Here is a 23,816-nt window from a genome sequence, read left to right on the forward strand (position 1 = left end):
GCTAGAGTAACAGGATTTGTTTTAGCATGCATTTTATGAAGGATTTAGTCAGAAACTCAAATGTATGTCATTATTTAGTGACTTCAGTCCTCAGATCATCCCAGTGATTTGTCAGAAAACCACAAATTTTATGGGGAACATGCCAAACATATAAGCCAAAAATCTGGACATTCTGCAAAAATCTGGACAGTTGAGAGTTATGTTTCACACAGCTAGTGGTGGTGTTCCAGAACCTGTGATGGAGATGCATAGCTACTGTATAAAAAATGGAAGTCTGTCATACATCACAATACTGACACACACCACTGGGGGTAAGGAGAGAGATTCCATACCCATGAACATATGAGTCCTATACCAGACAAAGTAGTTAGTGGTTGCAATTTTGTGATGAGCCACATACTGTACTGGTAAAGAATGTGACTAACACAACATTAGTGAATGGCCTCATACTGCTAACCCAGTTCTGCAACACAGGCAGCTTGGAAGTGTTTCATGCTGTACTGTGCAAGTACTGTCCCAAATATGAGCAGTTTTCTTACAGCACGATAAAAGTATTGGCAATGCTTGCTATCTTAGATAATAATGTCAAGCTGACTCATCAGCAAGCAATAGTGCATTTTCCCAAGCGTAACTCTGCTGCAGAGGGTGAATTGCATTACCGGAGTGTGTATCCTAAAGCAAAGCAAAAAATGGGTGACAAAGCCAATTTTTGAATACAGAAAATACAACCACATCTATAACATGACTGTGGATATTAAGATGAAGTGTATAAATCTTGTCAGTGTCCAGGTTTGGCATACCAAACATTCAGAAAAACATTGCCAGGCATGACACACCAGATGAAGAACTTATCAGAAGGCATGTATCACAGTTTGGTAAGTTGCAGTGATGTTGATCATTTCATTATGGAGTAACTGGGCTATGACCATGTGTGCCAGAACCATAGGATGGGGGGGTGAGAGGCCCCCACTTTCAACAGCAGTCGAATGTGCCTTGTAACTGCCACTGTAGTAGCTATTACATGCAATTATACACATTGGCATTTCTGAGGTATCCCCAAGCTCAGACAGCTAGACAAAAGATGATTTGAGTAACAAATCATCTTCTTCCAGCTGTCCAAGCTCTCATTTACCATGGAAATGCCTATGCAAGTGTTTCTAAGGCATACTGATCAACTTCTTTCACCCAGAGTTTTGGATAAAGCCAAAAAAAAACGTGAATGAAGGCACAAAACTAGGGAACATTTTTAACTATTATTTATTTAACATTTTAACAGAACAGGTTTTACATCAACATGCATTTTATTAACAATAGAAGTATGAAACTGTAATATCTGGCATTAGTAACTGCCTGTAATTCTCTCTGTCACTAATGTGTGCTTTCCCTCAAATACTTATACAGATACAAGTCTGCATTCCTCAAAATCCAGCCCCAGTCTCCTGTGATACTAAAGCCCTGAGCAGTGTATCCGTTTTTCAGTTTTGAATTACTTGTTATATATTTGGCATGTCATATCCTCTCCACACAAACATTTCTTTTCCAAAAGGTTTTGTAGGAAGTATGCCGAGAACAAAGTACATGATGTGACTGTAGGTGAAATTACAATAGGAAAATGCATTTCAATCAGTTTCACAATCTTAATATTAATGGCTAACATACAATATACAATATAATGAATGTATGCTTTAAAACATATTTGGGAATTAAAAAAAGCTGAGTGAGAAATTATTTACATTTTTTAAGCCTTCAGTAGCAGTTTCTTAAAAAACAGTGTACTGAATGTGTGGGTTTAAATTTTGAATTTTTAGGAATCCTGAAAGTATTAAAATATCAAACAGATTAATTAAATAGGTATTCCTTCTTGGTTAGAACATTCTAGGTGATATTTTTATATTAATAATAGCTGCTAGTAATTATAAAGTTTAGAATGAGTGGGTGTTTATTAAGAAAACTGGGTCATGCTACATGAGAATGTATTGGTTGGCGGTCTGGCAAGTAACTTATGAGTGACATTGATGGCATGTAAGCAGTGTACTGTCTTATACAAAATCTTGCAGTAATAGGTGTAATTTAATTTAATATTAGAAGTAAACCTAAATGGAGATTAAAGGAGGGAGCAGCTTGCCTTAAACAAATGATGTTACTGTTTACAGATATTGTTAACTGGGCGATTTACATAAATCGGGAAACTTTTGGGTATATACATATATGCATTATTCACAGTGCACAGAATACATGATCCAGCACTCTTCTTTACTGACAATCTGCCCAGCAACTGCACAGCTATGGTGACAGCAGTTAATTAGGTTACTGTCATATAAAATCTTGGAGTAATAGGTGTAATTTATTAATATGTCAAAAAGTAATTAACGCTTTCTGTAAATTCCCTTTTCCACAATACCATTTGTATGGACACTGAGCTGAAATGGTGATATTGAGTTTTACTGCCATTACCCTAAGATCTGAGATGTACCTAAAAACCCCAACCTCAGCATCATCAAATGAACAATGAAATTGCATTCTGTCTGAAGTACAAAGTAGGTAGTAAAATGTCTGAAATACTGACATAATGTGACAGGGGCTTTGGGTGATGACTTGTCTAAACATGGGCTAAATACTTGGCTATGCTGATAAGGGCCCTAGTAACTTCCTATGATCCTATGTATGAAAGAATGCAGTAGATTATGCAATTTAGGATAGGACAACACATAGTTCTCAACTCCTTTGCTCAAGAATCGAGGACAAACTGAAAAATAAAAGAAGACAAAGACCCAAAATCATTGACAGTTTTAAACATTACTCTAATATGGAAAGTTAATACAAGTTTTGCATCACCATATATTTTCTGAGAAAATAACAAGTGTAAAGCTCTAGTTTCTGGCATAGCTCTCAACTCTCCATGATTTTTATCTCATCTTTTTGCCTTGTCCCTCATAAAATTTTCAATTTTCTAGTAGATTAGTGAGGATTGCAGTCATTAATGTCAGGCATTAGAGTTTCGTAGTATTTATTGTTCAGAAAAATATGCATAGGTATATTAACTTTTTAAATTAGAGTAATATTTTAAAAATTCCCCTGATTTGGGGCTTTTGTCCCCATGAGTTTTTGCTTTATCCAGAATTATTGAGCAAAGGAGTTGAGAGGTACGTTGCCCGATATACACACTGAGCTGAGCGGAGGAGGGGCACTGACCACAACTCTGATCTGTGCTATATAACAATAAGTACTCTGTTTCTTTTTTTTTTTTTTTTGCTTATTTTTACTAGTTATTGCTTATTCTAGCCATTTATAGCACTTTTTATTGTCTGCTGCATACTTTTAGTGTATTTTATTTCTATAAACTAATCTGCATGGTTATACTAAAATTGTCTGCCCAGGGCCTGTTAAATCACGTTTGTTACTGTCACACTGTTTGTAAAGCTTTTTAGCAAGCTACTGTCACAATGTTTGTAAAGCTTTTTTAGCTAGTTTCACTGTGTGAAAGATATTAACTGGAAATGTTCTCCATTTGTTAAGCATCTGTTTGTTTGTTCTGATTTCCTGCCAAGGAGTGTATCATATAACTGATTTGTTTGTAGTTAAAATTATTCTCTAGAGTCCCCTTGCTCCTTTATCTGTTTAGTGGCTGACAGCTGTTTTTCTGCTGTGATAAACATTTATGTTATGTGTTCTGCCTAAAATAGTGTAGCTAGTAGCTGTAGCACAGCCCAGTTCAAGTTTGCTGTCTCTGGAGCCTGGTTGTTTGTTTGCAGTGTTTGTTTGTTCTCAGCACATGTTCCAGGCCATCTTGGCTTAGCAGAAGCCTTTCTTCACTTTAGTAAGAGTAATTGTTGATTGGCTATTGGCTGGTAAAGGTTGGCTGGTCTAAGGCTTGGAGTGAGCACTCATTGGTTCTTCTGAGCCTTTTTTAAGTTGTTTCAGGTTGTGCCTTCTGGTATTTAAGCCCTACCTTTGAGAGGATTTCTGTCTATACACACTGAGCTGAGCGGAGGAGGGGCACTGACCACAACTCTGATCTGTGATGTATAACGATAAGTATCCTGTTTTTCTTTTTGCTTATTTTTACTAGTTATTGCTTATTCTAGCTATTTATAGTACTTTTTATTGTCTGCTGCATATTTTTTACTGTATTTTATTGCTATAAACTAATCTGCACAGTTGTACTAAAATTGTTTGCCCGGGGCCTGTTAAATCACATTTGTTACTGTCACACTGTTTGTTTGTGAAGTTTTTTTTTTAGCTAGTTACTGTCACTGTTTGAAAAGCTCGTTTAGCTAGTTTCACTGTGTGAAAGGTATTAACTAGAAATTGTCTCCATTTGTTAAACATCTGTTTGTTTGTTCTGATTTCCTGTCAAGGAATGTATCATATAACTGATTTGTTTGCAGTTAAAAACATTCTCTAGAGTCCCCTTGCTCCTTTATCTGTTTAAAACTTTCATTTAGTGGCTCACTGCTGTTTTCCAGCTGTGATAAACATTTCTGTTGTGTTTTCTGCCTAAAATAATGTAACTAGTAGCTGTAGCATAGTTTCCCACCCTCCCTATTGGTGTCTTGTTCTTATACTTGGTGGGTTTGCAGTTGCCTGCCCATACTGTACATTTGATCTGGGACACTCCTCCAAGTCTAGTGGTCAGTAGCTCATTCTATCTAATACAGAGACAACATTTAAGAAGCCCAAACCCCTTTAGTTTCTTAACCTTGAATTATCTTCTGTTCCTCCTTTCTCCCTTTCCACTTTACTTAAAAAAAAAAAAAAAACTTTATTCAGCTGTTTGCTGCTTTTACAGTATTTGTGTTTCCTCCTCCAACTCTATTACTTCATATTGTTTTTTCTGCTACTTATTCTTTAAAATGATCAATTGCATCTTCTTTGCTGCATTTATTACCACTGTTTTTAGTCTGTTTAAATTTTAAGTGTTATTTAAGCTCCACTGATCCAGTGTTGGTGTCCTGCAGACTACAAGAGCAACAGGAAGGCACAAGAAATATTGTAAGTGCCTCCATTTTGATTTTTTCATAATTTACTGCACTCTGCAATTGTTTTTTGTCATTTTTAATTTATCTGCATTTGTTTAAACTGCATTTGCCTTAATATTGCTACACACTCAAGTGTGCAAGCTTGTACTGCATTTAAAGTGTTTTTGCTACTGTTTTAACTACTTTTCTGCAAAAAAACAAACAAACAAAAAAAGTTTTTAACTTGTTTCCCACCTTTCCTGTAACTAATCTAGTCCAGATACAGATTTGCAGTATCCAGGACCGTTTTTTAAGTTTCTGAGCCCCCGAACCTTTCTGTGTTGGAGGGAAGCCTTCTAGCTTATCTACCACAAGAGGAGTGGTTTCTGGCCCAGAAATTGTAGTTTATTTGCAGTTTGGGCAGTTTTTCCATCCCTTTCAACTTTCTGTTTTAAAAGCCTGTGTTTGCTCGGGTTTGTGCTTGTTTAAACTCTGTGGATCCAGTTTTGGCATCCTGCAGACTACAAGAGCAACAGGAAGGAGAAAGATATACTCTAAGTGCCTCCATTTTGATTTTTACATAATTTACTGCTCTCTGCACTTGTTTTTTTGTCGTTTTTAATTTACTGCATTTATTTAAACTGTATTTGCCTTAATATTGCTACGCACTGCATTTAAAGCGTTTTTGCTACTGTTTTAACTGCTTTTCTGAAAAAAAAAGTTGTAAGCTTGTTTCCTACCTTTCCTGTAACTATTCTAGTCCAGATACAGATTTGCTGTATCCAGGACTGTTTTGTAAATTTCTGAGACCCCCCCCAGACCTTTCTGTATTGGAGGGAAGCCTTCTAGCTTATCAGTGGGAGTGGTAAGCACTAGATAGCCTATCTACCACAAGAGGAGGGGTTTCTGGCCCAGAAATTGTAGTTTATTGGCCGTTTGGGCAGTTTTTCCATTCCTTTCAACTTTCTGGTTTAAAAGCCCGTGTTTGCATGGGTTTGCGCATCGCGCAGCGGTGCTCAGCTGAGGTAAACTATTACCGCTGCCAGAAAGTCTGCTCTTCAATTTTTGCCTTAGAATGTGCTTGTTCTTTTACATCTTGCACTTCAAATAGCTTAATTGGCTAGCACTTTAGCAGGCTTTTGTAGCATTTATTGTAGCACACTTGGGTGCTATCAGCACTAGCTGTTCCTACGCAGTAACAGCACCAGTACTTATTAGTTATGACCATCCCTCCTGGTATGATTGTAGGGCAATTTCCTGTGCTTTCTCCTGCTAACCTGGTGCACTTGGGCATTCTAAGACAGTGTGGTAACTGTCTAATATACACACAGACAACCCTCTCTTCTTACCCCCCAAAACTCATACATGTGAGAGATGCACGTATATCACCAAACTGGAAGCAGTGCATGCTCCAACCAAGACCAGACTAGCTGGTCAAGAGGAGAAGGTCAACACCTGCAACCCACTACATAGAACACACAGCCCTCCAAAACACCAACTATCACAACCCACACATAGAAACACAAACCATACACCCACCTTCGTGGAGGCTGTCAATAAAAATTAACCAAAACAACAGAGACCCCTGAGACAGAAATGCACTTGACCACCACAACACCAACCCCAGAACACATAACTCACCACCACAGTGTGCGCCTCAACCTAAGCCCTTAAGAAAAAACACTTTGTCCAATGTACTAATCACAATTGACTCAATTGTGAGGCACATTAATGTCCCACTCACTAGGCTGAACAAGGAGAAGGTCACAGTCAGTTGTCTATCAGGTGCCAGGATCCGCCACATAACACATGCACTCAGTTCACTCTACAACAAGTACAAATATGACTCAGTCATTGTGCATGTGGGTGTGAATGATATGAGACGTACCTCCCTGGACTACATGAAAAGAGATGTGATGGAACTCTTGGATTATGTGGCCCAGGCAGGTATGACCCTAGCCCTGAGCAGTATTCTACCGTCACCCAGAATGATACCACAGTATGAGCAGAAAAATATTGACTTCAACAATTGGCTGTTTCTGGTGTCATTGTAAGGGGATACAGTATCTGTCTGCCTGGAACGACACGCTCGATGGACCTCGATGCTTTGTCAGAGATGGCCTGCATCTGTCACCCCTGGGATTCCGGGTACTGGCTAAGGCTCTTGCCACCCCTATAGTGCCTTTTTTTGGCAGCACTCCAAACACCAAAATTCCACTGTAACAGCTACAAACAAATGCAATCTGAGGGTCATGCTGCTCAATGCTAGAAGTCTAAATCTCAAGAGCCACTTGCTTGAAGCTGTCCTCAAAATGGAGAATGTCGGCATCTGTGTTGTGACAGAGACCTAGTTTAAAGAGGCAGAAAGCACCCTTGTACTCCCAGACTACAACTCATTCCATACCTTTCGGCCCCAGAATATGTCTGGAAGCTCCCAAGGTGGTGATGTCTCCATATTCTTAAAGGATATACACACCTCTAGACTGGTAGCCCAGCATTATGCATCCAAGATACTTCAGGTAATACTAACACTGGGTAAGATGGCAATACAAGTGATAGCCTGTTACAGAACCCCAGACATGTCCCTAGACTCTCACTCCAAGTTTCTAAGCACCCTGGAATCTATCAAGGTCCAACGCAATACTCTCATATTGGGTGACTTCAACTACCCTTCTGTCAACTGGGAAAACTATTCAAATACCAATGTAAAGCCCCAACACTTTCTGGAATTTATCAATTCCTGTGCCCTGGACCAGCTCATTCTGACCCCCACTAGAGGAAGCAACATCCTCAACCTGGTTGTCACCAACCTGAGAGTCCACTGCTCCATACCTCTAGTCAATTCCTCCCTGGTTAAATACGACCACAAACTGATCACCATGGAAATCTCCATCTCACCTACAACCCCCGCTAAGGTCACCACCCTGAAGAACTTCTCTAAAGCCAACTTTGGGCTCCTAAAAACAGAGGTGGCTAACTTTTTGGCACATGCAAATGGAAAATAGCTGCATGACTGCCGAGTCATACACCAATGCACTGTACGAGCACGTACACAAATGCACAAACCTTGCCATACCAAATAGAACTAAGATGCTCTCCTCCAAAAAAAGGAAGCCAATCTGCTGGTCCCCAGCCATCAATAAACTCTACAACAGAAGGAAGAAACTGTTGCAGAAAAAAATGAAGTCACAAGACTGGAAAAACCTCCCTTATCAGTCCCAACAAAAAGCTGAGATCCCTTATCACATCCTCTAAAGCCAGCTATGAAGGCAGAATTGTGGCTGCCACCAAAAACAACCACAAAGCCTTCTATAGCTATATCAAAAACCTCCAAGGCAATGCCCAGATTTGCTCTGACTTATTGCACAATGGCACCTCCTTTACTGACCAAGAAGAACAAATAAAAGGTATCCAAACAACCACTCAGCAGGTACTCGTAATGACAGTTTATTGGGTTCTCAATAAAACCACACTCAAAACACGATAGTCCACAGATTAAGCACTTTCGTCCGAATAACCAACTTCATCAGAATACACATAATACAACTCAAAGGATTTTAATACCCTCCCAAAAAGCAAAAACCCTGACATCACATCCTACTATTAGATCACTTCCTGTCAACTAATGCACATATTTAAAGGAAAAAATACCTGATTAAAATTGCCAAGACATATGAAAAAGTATACTCCCATATTGCAAATAAATATAAAAATGTCAACACATACATATCACCGATATATATAAATGTATATAAATGTGTTGGAAGAACAAAACAAAACTCCAAAAAATTAAGCACAATGACCCGAACAGGTAAAACCACCAAAAGTCACAGCTTCAGACCAAGCGTAGTACGAAAAATCTTTTATTCCGACAATAAAATCCACAGATTCATCAACAAAGCAAAGTTCAATTCAAATCAAGTGCTTTCACCCAGGACCTCCCGAGCTTTATCAAGATATAAACTAACATTTTAGCTTGTCTTTTATAGAGCTTGCAATTAAAGCTAATTGATAATACTTAATAACAATTAATCAATTAGCCAATAACAGGCTATTATCAATCACTTAAGTATTTTTTAGCTTCTTTGCTTATGAACAAGATTACTAAGCAGTATTAATCTGTATACATAAACATTTTCTACCATTTCAAATATCTATCATTTGTTCTAAACTTGGTTAAAACTCACGTAACATAATACTATACTAAAAACACTTGTAATAAAAATCTTAACACAGCTCTACGTTTACAGAATATAAAACTGACATATACTATTTAGTACAAAACAAACCTAATACATATAAAAATAAGCATACATAATGAGCAATACAAAAACAAGAAATAAAATGTCAAAATATACTAAAATAATATAATGTACCTAACAGCTACACTACAATTTTGCCCTCCTCAACTTCAAAATACTATTTAAACTAATGGCTTCATTCAGCCCTGGGGGTTTAGAGGCATTTAATTTCAACTGCCATAGCAGCTCTCTATATTCCAAGGATGCTTCCCAGTCTCCCCCCCTTGGGTTATTTTTAACATGATCAAGTACCAAAAATTTTAGATTCATAGATTTACAAACTAAGGAATGTTTATAGAATGCATTTGTCTCCTTTTTCCTACTTATATCATAAAGATGTTCATAGATTCTTTTGTTCAGAGTTCTTTCCATTTTGCCAACATAAAAGCAAAGACAAGCCTGGCAAAACCCAAGATACACTACTCCTTTTGTATTGCAGTTGAAATAACCTACCGTTCCTACATATATCCCTATAGACTTCAAAAATAATCCCCTACTATTGGCTATGTATGGGCATTGCTTGCATGTTTTGCATTTATATGTCCCCTGAGGTAATTGTGTGTTAGTTTTACTGATCATACATTCCTTATCAAATATATCTTTAAGATTCTCATTTCTTCTTCTTATAAACTGAGGTCTATTACCAATAGTATTTTTGATCTCATCATTCATGGCCAAAATTGGCCAATATTTAACTATAATATTTTCAACTGTTAGGCTGTCAGCATTAAATGTGTGCACAAATGCCCCACTCTGCTTACCACTATTGCTGTTTAGAGAATAAAGGCGATGTACATCAAACTAATTTGCTAGAAGAATCTTTTTCATTGATTGATACCTTGAACAAGGAAGTGATAAGAAAGTTAGTGCTTGAGTAATGTTCCCAGTCTATATTCGGGTAGTTGAAGTCACCCAATATGATGGTGCTTGGAGATACATTTATACCCTCCAGTGTCTTCAGGAAGGCTGTGTGGGGTTCCTGAGTTTGAGAGGGTGGCCTGTAGCATGCTACAATTTGTAGAGCAGTTTTGCCTATGGTTAGTTGCACCTGGATGGTTTCCGAAGCTTCATGCGTTGCCACCAACCTGGAGGTGTGGATATCCTTTATGAATATGGATACACCCCCTCCTTTTGTGGTGTGGTCCGGGTTTTGGGGCCAGAACGCATGATATGAGGTAAAACCTAATAGTGCTGGGGTGCTCTCAGGAGCCTTGAACCAGGTTTCAGTTACAGCACAGACATCGATGTTCTCCATACTGAGAAGGGCCTCGAGTGCATGCATTTTGAGATTTAGACTTCTGGCATTGAGCAGCATTACCCTCAGTTTCTTCCCATTTTTGTTTTCTAGGGTGGTAGGTTTAGAATTTGAGCCTTGCCTAAAAAAGGCACTATGGGGGTGGCAAGAGCCTTAGCCAATATCCGGAATCCCAGGGGTGACAGGTGCAAGCCGTCCCTTGCGAAGCAGCGTGGCTTGTCAAGCATGTCATCCCAGGCAGACAGACACTGGATCCCCTTTGAATGACACCAGACATTAAGCCAATTGTTAAAGCTGATCATCTTGTCTCTATATTGTGGCATCATTCTTGGTGAAGGAAGGATACTGCTCATTTTATACATCTCATTGTTATATATCCCATGAGATACTAAGGTTACCATTTTGGGTTAATTTGCAACACTCTGCGATGGGATCATTTTCATAATTATTTATATAAGTAGCTTATGATAAGGATGTCCTTGTGCCATTACTAAAATTATTTTGGCTTTAAGACAGTATGTACATGATTTTGCATTTTAGGCTACTTACAATTTCAGTAATTGTTGTTTTTTAGTTTTTTTTTTTTTTTTTGTTGATGCAGTCTGGCATAATTTTTGCTACGTAATGGTATTATACAAACAACTTTATTTCAGCTCTGTCATAGATATTAGGTAACTCATCATTTATAGAACCAGCTTCACTTTTAAGTCTGCTTTATTTCTATCATTAGCCACAGGCCTTCTATGTTAGCCTGTACTTCAGAGAAGTAGATACCAAACAGGAGATGTCAAAGGACAGAACCCTGTGGTACTCCACTTGTCAATGCTTTGATGTCAGATTTGGAGTCTGCAACTTTTATAGTATGGGTTCTGTCAGTGAGCCATTTGGCAACCCATCTTGTGACGTAGAGATTTATGCAAACTTTAGTTGTAATTCCAGAATGTGGGATGGTGTTGAAAGTCTTGGTGAGGTCAATATAGGCAGCGTGAACCACCTTACTCTTGTCTACGGCTTCGGTGACAGCCGCAAAGAAGCCGATCAGGTTCAGGAGGCATGATCTGCCTTTCACAAAGCTGAACTGGGTGGGGTACAAAGTTTGGAGGTTACCAATGTCTTTGTTTATGAGTACCATGGTGATACATTCCATGGCCTTGCACACCAGGCTCGCCAGGCTAAAAGGGCGATTGTTCCCGGTGTGGTGTTTTATAGACGGAATACAATGTAGTTATATGTTCTAATTTCATGCATTCAGGAAGGTGAATAAGAGATTTTGCGTGGTACAAAACGTGTGCAAGAGGTCTATTATTAATAGAGCTGAAAGGTAAAATTAATGAGCCGCTGGCCGGATGCATTTTCTTTCAACATGGTTTTCAATGATGTTACAATGAATGTGACTTTTCAGTCACAGAAGTTTTAATGCCAAGTCTGTTATCTTTGTGAGAAGTGTTTTTTTTATTGAAAATTTGATATAAAGATGAGAGAATACAAATTAATGTACATTTTCTGAAGTAAAAGAAATCTGTAATTCTGTCATTATTTATTACGGGTAATTCTCCACTTTTTTCCCAAAAGTCGTCAATTTTCGGAGGAAGCTAAAATAGGGTTGCCACCTTTTCAAATGTCCAAAGTGGGACATTTTTGGTACAAACGTCTGATTTTGCAGGCCGAAACATACCTACGGCCAGTACAAAGGGCAGAACTTCACTTTTTTGCCTAAGTAAAAGATTATTCTTGTAGCATTTTAGTTGCTTATTCTGTTTCTTATAACATTTAGGTGTTTCAGATTCAGAATAACTGCTTTATGCAACTATTACATAAAATATAGGAAATAATTTTGTCCTAAAAATCTCAGGACATTTGCCATTTTTACAATTTTTTTGCAGGACACAACTGGCCAAAGAGGGACTGTCCCTCGCAAAGTGGAACAGGTGGTAACCCTAAGCTAAAATTTCAGTCAAAATTAGAGACACTCGAGAGGTGTGTTCAGGTGTTAGCAATCAGTGTACCTAACGCCGGACAGCTTTCAACACCAGAGCAGAGGTCAACATGCCATTTGTTGTGCTACTTACAAAGCGCCAAACTATAACGCCACCAAGTGTAACAGACAACGACCAGATTTCATTTTGCAGCCAAAAATTAGTTTCTGTTGTGTCAAATCAGATTAAAATGTTTCAACTACAAAACAATTGTTTTATGTTCATCTGTTACTGAAAAACTGGGAAGCATTTTTGTCTTAAAACTTTCAGAACATTAGCCACGTTTATGTATTTGTTAATTTATTTGTTTGTGTACGATACACGTGAATGCCCAAGAAATGTAAAGACTTTCTAAAGTAGGGGTATAGCCTTAGGTGACAACTCTGCCTGAATTATGAGGTACGGGACAGTGTATAAAAGCAAAACCAACTTTGACATCCAAAAGATGGCGGAATATTTACCTATAGGAAGTAGCGTCGCAACTTTTAAATGGTCCTCGGTTATTCTTTTCCTGTTCAGTGGACGAAGTGGTGTTTTTGTGGGGAAATGTGATGCAGCCGAACAGCACTCGAGTTCCTGTAAGGAAGACTTGTTGGTTGCTCCAGTTTAGGGTATAGTTTACTACGCTGTAGTACCGGTTCCGTGTTTACATTATCTGTTTTAGAACGGTACTGGTAATCAAAGGAGATGTCATCCGATTTCGAGACCTATGAGCAAGATTTTGGGACTCTGACAGCTGAACTTACTAGTAAAATTGGAAAGATCCCTAAGCTCTCTGGAGGTAAGGAAATCTTGGATGGGCAAGATGCTGTCAGTCATGTGTATTGATGCGTGCAAGTCGGACAGCTCTTTTATATTTAACATTATAACTTAAGAACTGCGGTCTGCTTTCGAGATCCACGAAATGCTTCTTGTACGATTGTAGGTACAGTAAAGTCAGGAAATTATGTTATGGTTTGAGTCTGTTTAGAAGTAGCTGCTGAGTAAAACATGCAACTGTAAAGCATTGTATATAGGAAAAAGGTTAAGAAAAATGAAATTTCATATTACAGAACAAGTGAGTGACGTTAAGAATAGTGAGAAAAACGCTTAGTACAGGCAATTTAGTTTATATTACTGCAGTTTTGCTTTTTGAAAAGAGATTTTGAAAGTTTTTTTAAATGAGAAACCTCTTTACTGAGGTATCACTTATGACTTGGGCAGTCGTACGTTTATATAAATGAAAACAAACCATACTGACATATCTTCAGTTGCAGACATTATATATCACTTATAATCTTCTGTCCAGTCATTATCAGTCAAACATAGCTCATTCATTTCCTGCCTTCTCTTAAACTACATTCCTCCTCTAAAACATTATTCTGCATGCATTGTTCCTACAATTCCCTTTTTTCTATGTGATTTGCCCCTCCCCTTTTTTAAAGATCCCACTTCTAGTTCTTTTATTTTTGTTGCTGTATTCACTACTACTACTGTGGTTGGTTTAGACTTTGAGTTAATTTTCTAGTAACTGCTGTTTGGCAGCCACCAGTATCAAACCCAGTAAGGTCTTACTATGTCTAGGCAATTGTGATTCTGTATCACAGCTCAAAAAAAGTTGCACTAAGTTGTTCAGCCAGTATTTCTGACAAAGTAAATCTGCAGGGGAATTTGTAAGGTCTGCCAGCTCATTATAGTCCCAAAAAATATGTTCACAGTTACCTGTTTCTTCTCCACCACACCCCCAATATCTGCAATCTATGAAGGAAAAATTCTTTGGCGTTTGCTTTATAACATTATCTATGCAAACACTTCCAAACAAAAATCCTAAATCTTTTAGACTTTGCAGATTTGGAAGCCATACATATATTACCCAGTGTTTTTTTTTTGTTTTGTTTTTTTGTGAATTGCTTATTCAGTTTCTCAATCCGATCCTTTCTAACCTTCTCTGATTCCTATAGTTATCATGCAGTATTTTATATGTCCTACTAATTGTCCTTCTGTTCTAGATTTGACTGAAAACTCTTATCAGTGATGGTCTTTCACTTAGGATCCCTCTATTCCCTTTTCTTTGCCTATACTGTGATATCAGTCCTTGATAGGAAGGGCAATCTCTAGCCTGCAGTTCCAATGCATTCTTGGGTTCTTCTCATTCTGTTACCTTTCCCTCTCTAATTATTTACTCCTAGGTTTATAGGTTCATAGGTAGGGTACTAGGCTATCGGCCCTAGGGCCCATACAAGCCTAGCCAAAAAATGTACCCTGGCTTTCGCCACCCAAGAAAATCATTTTCCTATGCCCCTGTCGAGCAGAGCCACAGAAGTGATCCCCGGGGTGAATTTCCCATTTCCCATCCAATCATCAAGATTCTTCTTTGAGTGCTAATGAGGAGCTCTGTTTGACATAGATAGGTAGTCTGTTCCAGAGTATGGGAAGTCTCCGGGACAGGAATCTATCCCTCCAGCATGTTCTGTTTATTGTGGTGACAAGGTTAAGGTCCCTAGAGCGTGTTGCTCGGAGGGATTGGGATTTCTTTAAGTGGAGCATGTCCAACAGCTCTGGGTTTGACATAGCTTTGTATGTTAGGCAGAGATCGCCCCTGAGTAGGCGATATGCGATGGAGTAAAGCTGTAGTTTTTTGAGACTGTCTGCATAGGGCATCTGTTTGAGGCCAGTAATCCTCTTTGTGAGATATTTCTGTGGTTTTTCCAGTTGTAGATGTCTTGTGAGGTACATACCAAAAGCGGCGTTGTACTCTATAATGGGTCTAATGAATGATGAGTAGAGGGGAACAATGACCTCTTTTTTTCTGGATGAGAATCTTTTGTGATGAGATGAGCCACGTAGAAGGATTTCCTGACCACTGTGGTGATGTGATTATCAAAGGAGAGACTACTGTCCACCTGTGTCCCAAGGTCTCATCACATTTTCGGCATTAAGTAGACTACCAGCTATGTGGTAGTTCATGGGTACAGAGTTTTTACCAAAGGGGATGACAATACACGTTTTGGCATTGAGCTTCAGGCCATGGCTTTGACACCAGGTATCTGTCTCAGTGAGGCCATTTTGTAGTTTGTCCACATCGTTAGGAGTTTCGATTATGTCTCCTAGTTTGCAGTCCTCTGCAAACTTTGTTAGCCAAAGACCTTCTGTGTTGGCCTGCACTTCAGAGAAGTAGATACCAAACAGGAGAGGACCCAGGACTGAACCCTGTGGTACTCCACTTGTCACTGGTCTGATGTCGGATTTGGAGTCCGCTACTTTCACAGTGTGGGTTCTGTCCATGAGCCAGTTGGCAACCCATCTTGTGACATAGGGATTTATACCTAGTTTAGTGAGCTTATCTATAATTCCAGAGAGGGGGATGGTGTCGAAAGCCTTGACAAGATCTAGATAAGCTGTGTGAACCATTTTACCATCATCTATGGCTTTGGTGACTGCTTCAAAGAAGTCAATCAGGTTTAGAAGACATGATCTGCCTTTTACAAATCCAAACTGAGTAGGGTCCAGAGTTTGGAGATTACCAATGTCTTTGTTTATGAGTTCCATGATGATACGTTCCACGGCCTTGCAGACCAGGCTCATCAGGCTAATGGGGCGGTAGTTCCCGTGGTCCATCGTGGCTCTCCCTTTGTGGAGTGGGATAACTGTCGCGGTGCGCCATTCAGTGGGTACAAAGCCTGAGGTGAGGCTATGATTGAACATGGTACTTAGGTAGGGTGCCAGTTCATTCTGTAGTTCATGTAGAACGCAGCCTGGGATATTGTCAGGTCCTATGGATGTTGTGTTCTTGGCTTTGGAGAGTGTGTTTTTTACCTGTGCAGCCGTGATTATAGGAACTTTGCATTCTTCCGGTATAGAGATGGGCCCTCTAGGGGGTGAGAGGGGGGTAAAGTTAGCACTGAACCTATCTGCTAGGATGCTGGCAATACCCTAATAACTTGTCTCCTTTGCCAGTTTTCTCTAGGAAATTCCAAACCCCTGTTGCCTATTCACTGTACCCCTAATTGCAGTCATCCCTATCGGCAGAATATCTTTTCTGCATTTCCATGTTGGCTTAGTTCTTAAAACGTTTTCTGCTTCTTTGAGTATAAAATTCTATATGGTTGTTATTCTTTAGGGATTTGCATCGAAAATCCCAGTCTGTCCTTATTTTTTTATCTTCGCCCATGTTTCATCGTTATCCCATTCCACTTTGAATTATAACTTTCTGCTTGTGCTATGTATAGGAGCTTTAACTATGTAGCTCTGAAATACCCCTACAAATCAGGTAATCCCAAACTGCCTTGTTCTGTTGGAAGGATCATCTTAGAAGTTTAAAACTTTTATACTGTTTTGCTGACAGAAAAGGATGCTATCTTAACCATATACCACCCTGGTCTGAATTATTATTTTTAAATCATGAGATTTGACATAGCTTCAGATGTAAGTACTAGGCTAGCTGCTCTTAGGGGCCAATTTCTCTTTTGGTGCTTGAATTAACCTACCCTGTTTGGTATTAGATTGGCCTTACCCACACCATGATAGATAATTTGAGGGGATCCATAATTAGGATAGAACATTTAGGGCATTCTACTGGCCATTAGTATTATAAGAGGTAGTCCTTGGGGTAAATTTTCTATTACTCATCCATACATCCAAGTTGTGTTTGAATATGGACAAGGATGAGTTTGTTTTATGTGGATGGGGAGTCTTCCAGAGCAGTACTGTCCTCTGCATGATATTCCTGTCCCTCCAGAGCATTCTGTTGATGTTAAAGAAGAGGCTTAGATCCTTAGGCCAAGTATTTCTGATGCTGTTTGACTTGCTGATGTGCAGTAAGTCCATTACTACTGGTTCTTTGGAGTTTACTTGGGGTGTAACATTAACTATACAAACAATTCCAAGCAAAATTCCTAAATCTTCTAGACTTTGTTGCAGATTTGGGAGTCATACATATGTCCTCCCAGTGTTTTTGTGTGCCAGAAACAAGTCACTTCTTAGTAGTCCATAGGATGCTGTGTGTAGTGACAGGGCTTTGAGTTGGTTCATGTAGGACATTTATTATTTAGGTCTTATATCCTTTTTAGTAAGGTAGCTCTCTGGGCATTCCAGTTGTTGCATGTGTCCAAATAGTAGATACAGGCAAAAGAGGGTGTTATAGCTAGTGACTGGCCTAATGAGGGCAAATTAAAGGGGTACAATGACATCCCAAGATCTAGACACAGTCTCTTTGTTTGTAAGCTGCACAGTATAGAAAGACTTTCTTACAAGAGTGGACACTTGTTGGTCAGTAGTTAAATCAGTACTTTTCTGTTATCGGGGCGACACGCAATGATCGCACAGCGGTTAGCCCTGAAGCGGTTGTTTTGATAGACTACCCTTGTTTAACTGTGCTGAATTTCTTAGGTTTATATAGTTGTCAGCATGCTTTTCAACCTTCTGAATATTACAACCATATTATTACATTTTAAAGTCACAACAAAGGGTCAGAAAGAGGGACAGTTTATTTTATTAAAAAGTAGTTTATACAATACTATGTCATGCCCCCCAATCCTCTACTTTACCAACCAGACCTATTCACAACTCCTACCCAAGACCACCCTCAAAAATAGCATCGGCTCAGTCAACAAAACAAACTAAATGTGGTTTCTGTAAGCTGCTACAGTATTGACACCTTTCACAACTGGAAAAACAGGATTTGACTGTCCCAACCACTTACTCGTAGGGGAATGACAGCGGGGTGAAGCAGAGACTTTCTAGGGATATAATTTACGTCCATCCTACTATGCGCTAAAATTGTATGACGGCGTTGTATTAAAAATTTGTTTAATCACAACACTGACGATGAGGATTGCCAGTTGGGGGACCCAACGCATTTTCCAGAAAAAAAAAAAAACAACTTGATGCAACCACCGAACAAATTTTACTGCAGTAAATATACCTGTCAAGTGTAGCTCATTTTAAGCCTTAGAGACGATGGTCCCTTGCTGTTCCACAATGGCCTGTTACACGTACACTTTTAAGGATTGTTTTAAAGAAAAATACCCATGGTAAATAATACTTAAATCATATTAATTCCTCCAGTCTTATACAACACATTTTAACCACACTATCAGCTTCTTAATTGAAGTGCTCATTAGACCTGTTGCCCCGATAACGGAAAAGTACCATTAAATCATTGTCCACATAAGTTCACAAATCCTGAAAACTGAGTCCACCCTTGGCTGTATTTATGCATGTATACCTTTACATCATCAGCACCTGCTAAGAGGGATATTTGAATCTTGTCACAGGATGCTTGCTGATTTCCTTGTAAAATATCTGTTTTTAATTTGCTGTTATCTCAACTGATTGTGTGTCTAAAACTGATCTTTTTTCATAACTGTGTGGCTCTATTGGTGATGCTGGATTATTTTCAGTAAAAACCTTTGGATTTCATTGGTGCTGTAGTCTGTGTTGCAATTTTGTATGATTGTCTTGCACTTTTTATCCTAGGCCTTTGTTTCTCTGTCCTTACTAGGACTTTAACAGGGTACTTGTGGTACCAAACAATAAGTTATTGCCTAGTTTAGAACTGGCGAATGTCCTAAAGTAGTGTCATGAGTGAAGCATTGGTTCAACAGTGAGACACGAAGGAGCATATTAAATTCATCTCAGTTTAATGGCTGATGGAGGACTTCAGGAATCAGTACTGTGGACTTTCCTTTTCTGTGTATTTAAACCAGAGTTGTAGGAGGCCTGAAAAGAAATGTTTAGCCTTTACCAACAGTACAAAGTTGTGTAACAAAGTTGATCTAAACAACATTATAGATAAGAGAGGAGGGGGTAGAGGCAGCAGATTATGGGGACTAATTAATCTTTGGATCTCTGAAAGTGTGTTTCACAGAGTGGGCTGTAGTAATGAGTAGTGGGGAGGGAATTCACAGAAGTATTCAAGAGGGCATGAGACAGGTGGAAAGACATACAAAGTAAAGGGGAAGGTAGAATGTTAAGGCATAGGTTCATAGGTAGGTACTAGGCTATTAGCCCTAGGGCCTATATAAGCCTAGCCAAAAAGGTACCCTGGCTTACGCTACCCAAGAAAATTATTTTACTGTCCTCCTGTCGAGCAAAGCCACCGAGGTGATCCCCGGGGTGAATTTCCTATGTCCCATCCAATCAAGATTTTTCTTGAAGAGTGCTAATGCGGAGCTATTTTTGATATAGATAGGTAGTTTGTTCCAGAATATGGGAAGTCTCTGGGACAGGAATCTATCCCTCCAGCATGTTCTGTTTATTGTGGTGACAAGGTTTAGGTTCCTAGAGCGTGTAGCTTGGAGGGATTGGGATTTCTTTAAATGGAGCATGTCTAACAGCTCTGGGTTTGATGTAGCTTTGTATGTTAGGCAGAGATCCCCTCTGAGTAGGCGATATGCAACAGAGTAAAGCTAGAGTTTTTTTGAGACAGTCTGCATAGGGCATCTGTTTGAGGCTGGTAATCCTCTTTGTGAGGTATTTCTACAGCCTTTCCAGTTGTAGATGTGTTGTGAGGTACATACCAAAAGGGGCATTGTACTATATAATGGGCCTAATGAGTGACGAGTAGAGGGGAACAATGACCCCCTTTTTTTTCCTGGATGGGGAAACCTTTTGTGATGAGGTGTGCCATGTAGAAGGATTTCCTGACTACTGTGGCAATGTGATTATCAAAGGAGAGACTACTGTCCACTTGTATCCCAAGGTCTCTTATCACACTTTGTGTTAAGTAGACTACCATCTATGTGGTAGCTCATGGGTACAGAGTTTTTACCAAAGGGGATGACAGTGCACTTTTTGGCACTGAGCTTGAGGCCATGGCTTTGACACCAGCCATCTGTCTCAGTGAGGCCCTTTTGTAGGATGTCCACATCGTTAGGAGTTTCAATTATGGCTCCTAATTTGCGGTCATCTGCGAACTTCGTTAGCAGTTAAAAAGGCAGACTAGATAGACGTGTTGTGGCCTTCTGCCATCAAGGAAATGTAATTGCATTAATACTAGCATGAACAGCTTTAGACTGAAATAAATAAACAGTGGACCGTAGCCCGATTCCAGCATCCTAAAACATGATTACTACAAGATGCAGTGTCAGGAGGGATGTGCCTCTGCACTTCTTCACATCCAAGTGTACCACCTCCAGGGGTGCCATGCTTTGGGTTAAGTAGAATTTTGATATTTGGGGGTTGAACTCCATTTCTGTGTACTTAATCCACACTGCAGCAGTTTTTTTTTTCTTTTTTTATTTGAGGTGAAAAATAATTTGGCAAAACTGAGGAATGTCTTAAAACTTGTCATCTTCAGTTAAGTGCAGATGATGTGAAATAATGCATCTAAGAAAGTATATATCTAGAGGACAGACAGTAATAATACCAAAAGAGGAAAGGGACTGGTGTAGATGAGCTTGCAGTATAGCGAGAAAGCTGGACAGAATAATTGGATACGAAGGAAGAGGTATCTCTTGAGAAATGTCCTTTTGTAGGCTATTGTTTGTGCCTCTAGAGATGTTGACATCATTAGGGTAAGAAGCAGGACTGAGTCATTTCAGGATAGGGCAACATAGAAGGTATCTGTTCAGCACCAGAAATCAACCATACAAAGACATAATTACTTAACATGTATGCCTCTGAAAAATTAATAAATGGCAGATATGGTTGAAATATTATGTGCTTTACGAGTTTACAAGTAGTTACCTCCTTTTAACTAAACGTGTGTATGAGAGCAAGAGGATACTTTTGAAGGCTTGAAGCTATGATCTGGATGGTTCAGGGGAGGTACAAGGAAGTATGCTTTCTAGAAGGCACTGGTATTTCAAGAGCTGGCAAAGTCAAAAACAATAATGGAATTCGGTAGTGCATGAGACATATGCATGGCAGTTGTCTAGTGGAACGGAAAAAAGTAAACCTCAACAAACTGTTTTAAGTAGGACCAGCATCTGTTTCTGCAGGTAAGGATATCGGCAGATTAGGTGGGTCATATGGCCCTTGGCTTCTTTAAAGGCTGTGTTACTGTAGATGCTGGTTCTGCTGTTTTAGAGGGTAGAAAATGGTGACTTCAGAAGACAGACCGAAACACAAGGGTTCAGAATAAGTTGATACAGCATGAATCTGTTTTCAGCTTTAAATAAATGAATGCCAGTAATCTAACCAGACACATACTTAACTCATTCTGATTTAATTGCTTATTAGCTGTAAAGGTGTTTTTCTTCCATTTTTTCCTGTATCAAACTATGTGATGGAAAGGCCACTTTGCATTGCATTTTCTTTTGTAGATTATAGAGGAGGTTGAAATATTGTTTAGTGTTAATTAATTGAAAATGTTCCTAGTTTACATTTTATGAATGTATTTTGGAACGAGTTTCTGAATTAGCCTCTTCCTTTTTTAAGAGAACTGTGCTCTGCCAAGAAATTAGTGCTGTCTGCAGAGAAACAATATATGGGTTTTAGTATTAACTGCTTTTTAGCAGTTCTTTTCTGATTCAGGTTCTTTTTGTTAGCATTTCCTTCTTTTTCAGTTTAAACTGTGGTGTTTAAAATATTTTATTTATTATTGTTTTCATTCAGACCCTGTAACAATTGGATTGAATGTTTTAAGATATTTTAGATTCTCATTTTGACAAAATCCAGTGAATAACTGCATTGTAATTTGCTGTTTAAGTGGTCTAGCTATCCAAGTTAAATTCTGTTTTTTGCTCTGGTGAGAGGAGAGAGAACCAGGCTAGTATAAGATGCTTCAATGCTTGGGGGCAGTTTATAAGTGTAACTGTTATTAGCTATTGAGTTCTGAGAGCATTTATGAATCCTTGACATTTGCTTAAAATCCATCTGCTGCTTGTTTCCAGGCTTAATAACTCACCTGCTGCCTGGCAACAACTGGATAAGTGTTTAAATTGGTTTTAGTAGTTCTTCTCAAAGTTCTTTTTGTCAGCAATTAGTTATTTTGTCATTTTAAGCTATTTGTTTTAATCAGTTTATTTTATCATTGTAATGAACAGCCGCGGTGGTACAGCGGTAGCGTTATCGCCTCATAGCAAGAGGTTCTCCCGTTCGATTCTCAGCTGGAGCGCCTTCTGTGTGGAGTCTGCATGTCCTCCCCTCGGTCGAGTGACATTCGAAAGACATGCTGAATGGGTGTACCTTTGTTGAAGGTTGGGTATTGGGCTGGCACCTTGGCACCGTAAAAATTTACTGCCAGTCATTAGCAGACTGGAGATCCGCTATGGCAACCCCTAACTGGGAAAAGCCGAACGAAGAAGATTTTATCATTGTAATAGCTGAGTGAAGTGATTTAACCTGTTTTAACCTCTTATTTTGGCAAGTTCCATTTAAATAGCTGCATCGTAGTTATGGTCTCTAAACCCTGTTTTTTGGTGAGAGATGATGGAACCAGGCTAGTTCAAGAGTTTTGATTGGAGGCAGTTTGTAAGTATAATTGCTATAATTGGCTGTTGAGTTCTGAGAGCTTTTTCTGTTAATCCTTGGCACTTGTTTTACATTTGGTATTCCTGCTCAGGGCTGCTGTGTGCACAACAGGGTTGAAATGTGCACTTCATACACCTAGGTAATTTGATCTGATTGTTTGCCAGGTTTATCTTTGCATCTGTGAGTGGGTTTCCATTAAGTTGCACTGCATGTTTATATTCAAAGCCTTGAGCTGTTGCTCCACTACTAATTGACATTAGCTGCTCTCCTTTGTTTTTGGAACTGAGTCACTGCTCTATCTGCCAGTAAGTGCTGGTGGTCTGTGCAAAGCAACACTGGAACCTGGGTAGATTGTTGCTTTTAGTAAAGTGATTCACTGGATTCTTCAACTCTCATGACCCCCTATTTTTTCTCTTTCAGTTTCTAAATAGAAATATATATTCCAGTGTACCCCCCCCCAAAAAAAAAAGTCAAGCTTGTTTCTGTCTGTTGGCAGTCTATTAGTACTTGGTGTCCTCTGGCAATTTAGAAAGTGCTTTATGCTCATTGGTAATGAGCTCTTACTCAGTAGAAAGTAACTCTGTTTATTAGTGGTGCAAATATTTAACTAATCTGGAAGAATCCCTGTCATCGAAAATCCTGCACACTGACCCTCATACACTCGCACTCTCGTCTCCACCACCTTCTCAACAAAAATGCATTAAAATGTCATATTCTGAACCATTGGACTCTGTATCAAAGCTTTTTTAGAATGAATAAGTAATATGTTTCAACAGAAATTCTTCAGCTCCTCTCTTCCTTGCACCCCTGTAGCATTAAGTTACAACGTCCATTTTTTCCCAGTCTTGTACTCCTAAGCACTCTTATTATCAAAGTAGCCTAGTTTTTGGTGACTCAGTTGTTCGACTTGCAGAATCCCCACTAACATGGC

The 23,816-nt window shown here is 39.1% G+C and overlaps 1 protein-coding gene across 2 annotated transcripts in view; it reads left to right on the top strand.

Annotated features, from left to right (window-relative positions):
* Nucleotides 1–12,976: 12,976 nt before the first annotated feature.
* The window catches only part of VTI1A (vesicle transport through interaction with t-SNAREs 1A), a 3,369,915-nt gene continuing 3,359,075 nt past the window's right edge, over nucleotides 12,977–23,816 (top strand). The window contains exon 1 of one of the 2 annotated variants that reach the window (XM_044055852.1): nucleotides 12,977–13,271. In XM_044055852.1, coding sequence (XP_043911787.1) covers nucleotides 13,178–13,271 — 94 coding nt within the window. In that variant the 5' untranslated portion in view covers nucleotides 12,977–13,177. The remainder of the gene's footprint in view (nucleotides 13,272–23,816) is intronic. The other variant, XM_044055853.1, reaches the window with a different exon arrangement.

Source organism: Protopterus annectens, chromosome 14.part0 (genome assembly GCF_019279795.1).
Source record: "Protopterus annectens isolate FY-2018-M chromosome 14.part0, PAN1.0, whole genome shotgun sequence".
Lineage (NCBI taxonomy): Eukaryota > Metazoa > Chordata > Ceratodontiformes > Protopteridae > Protopterus > Protopterus annectens.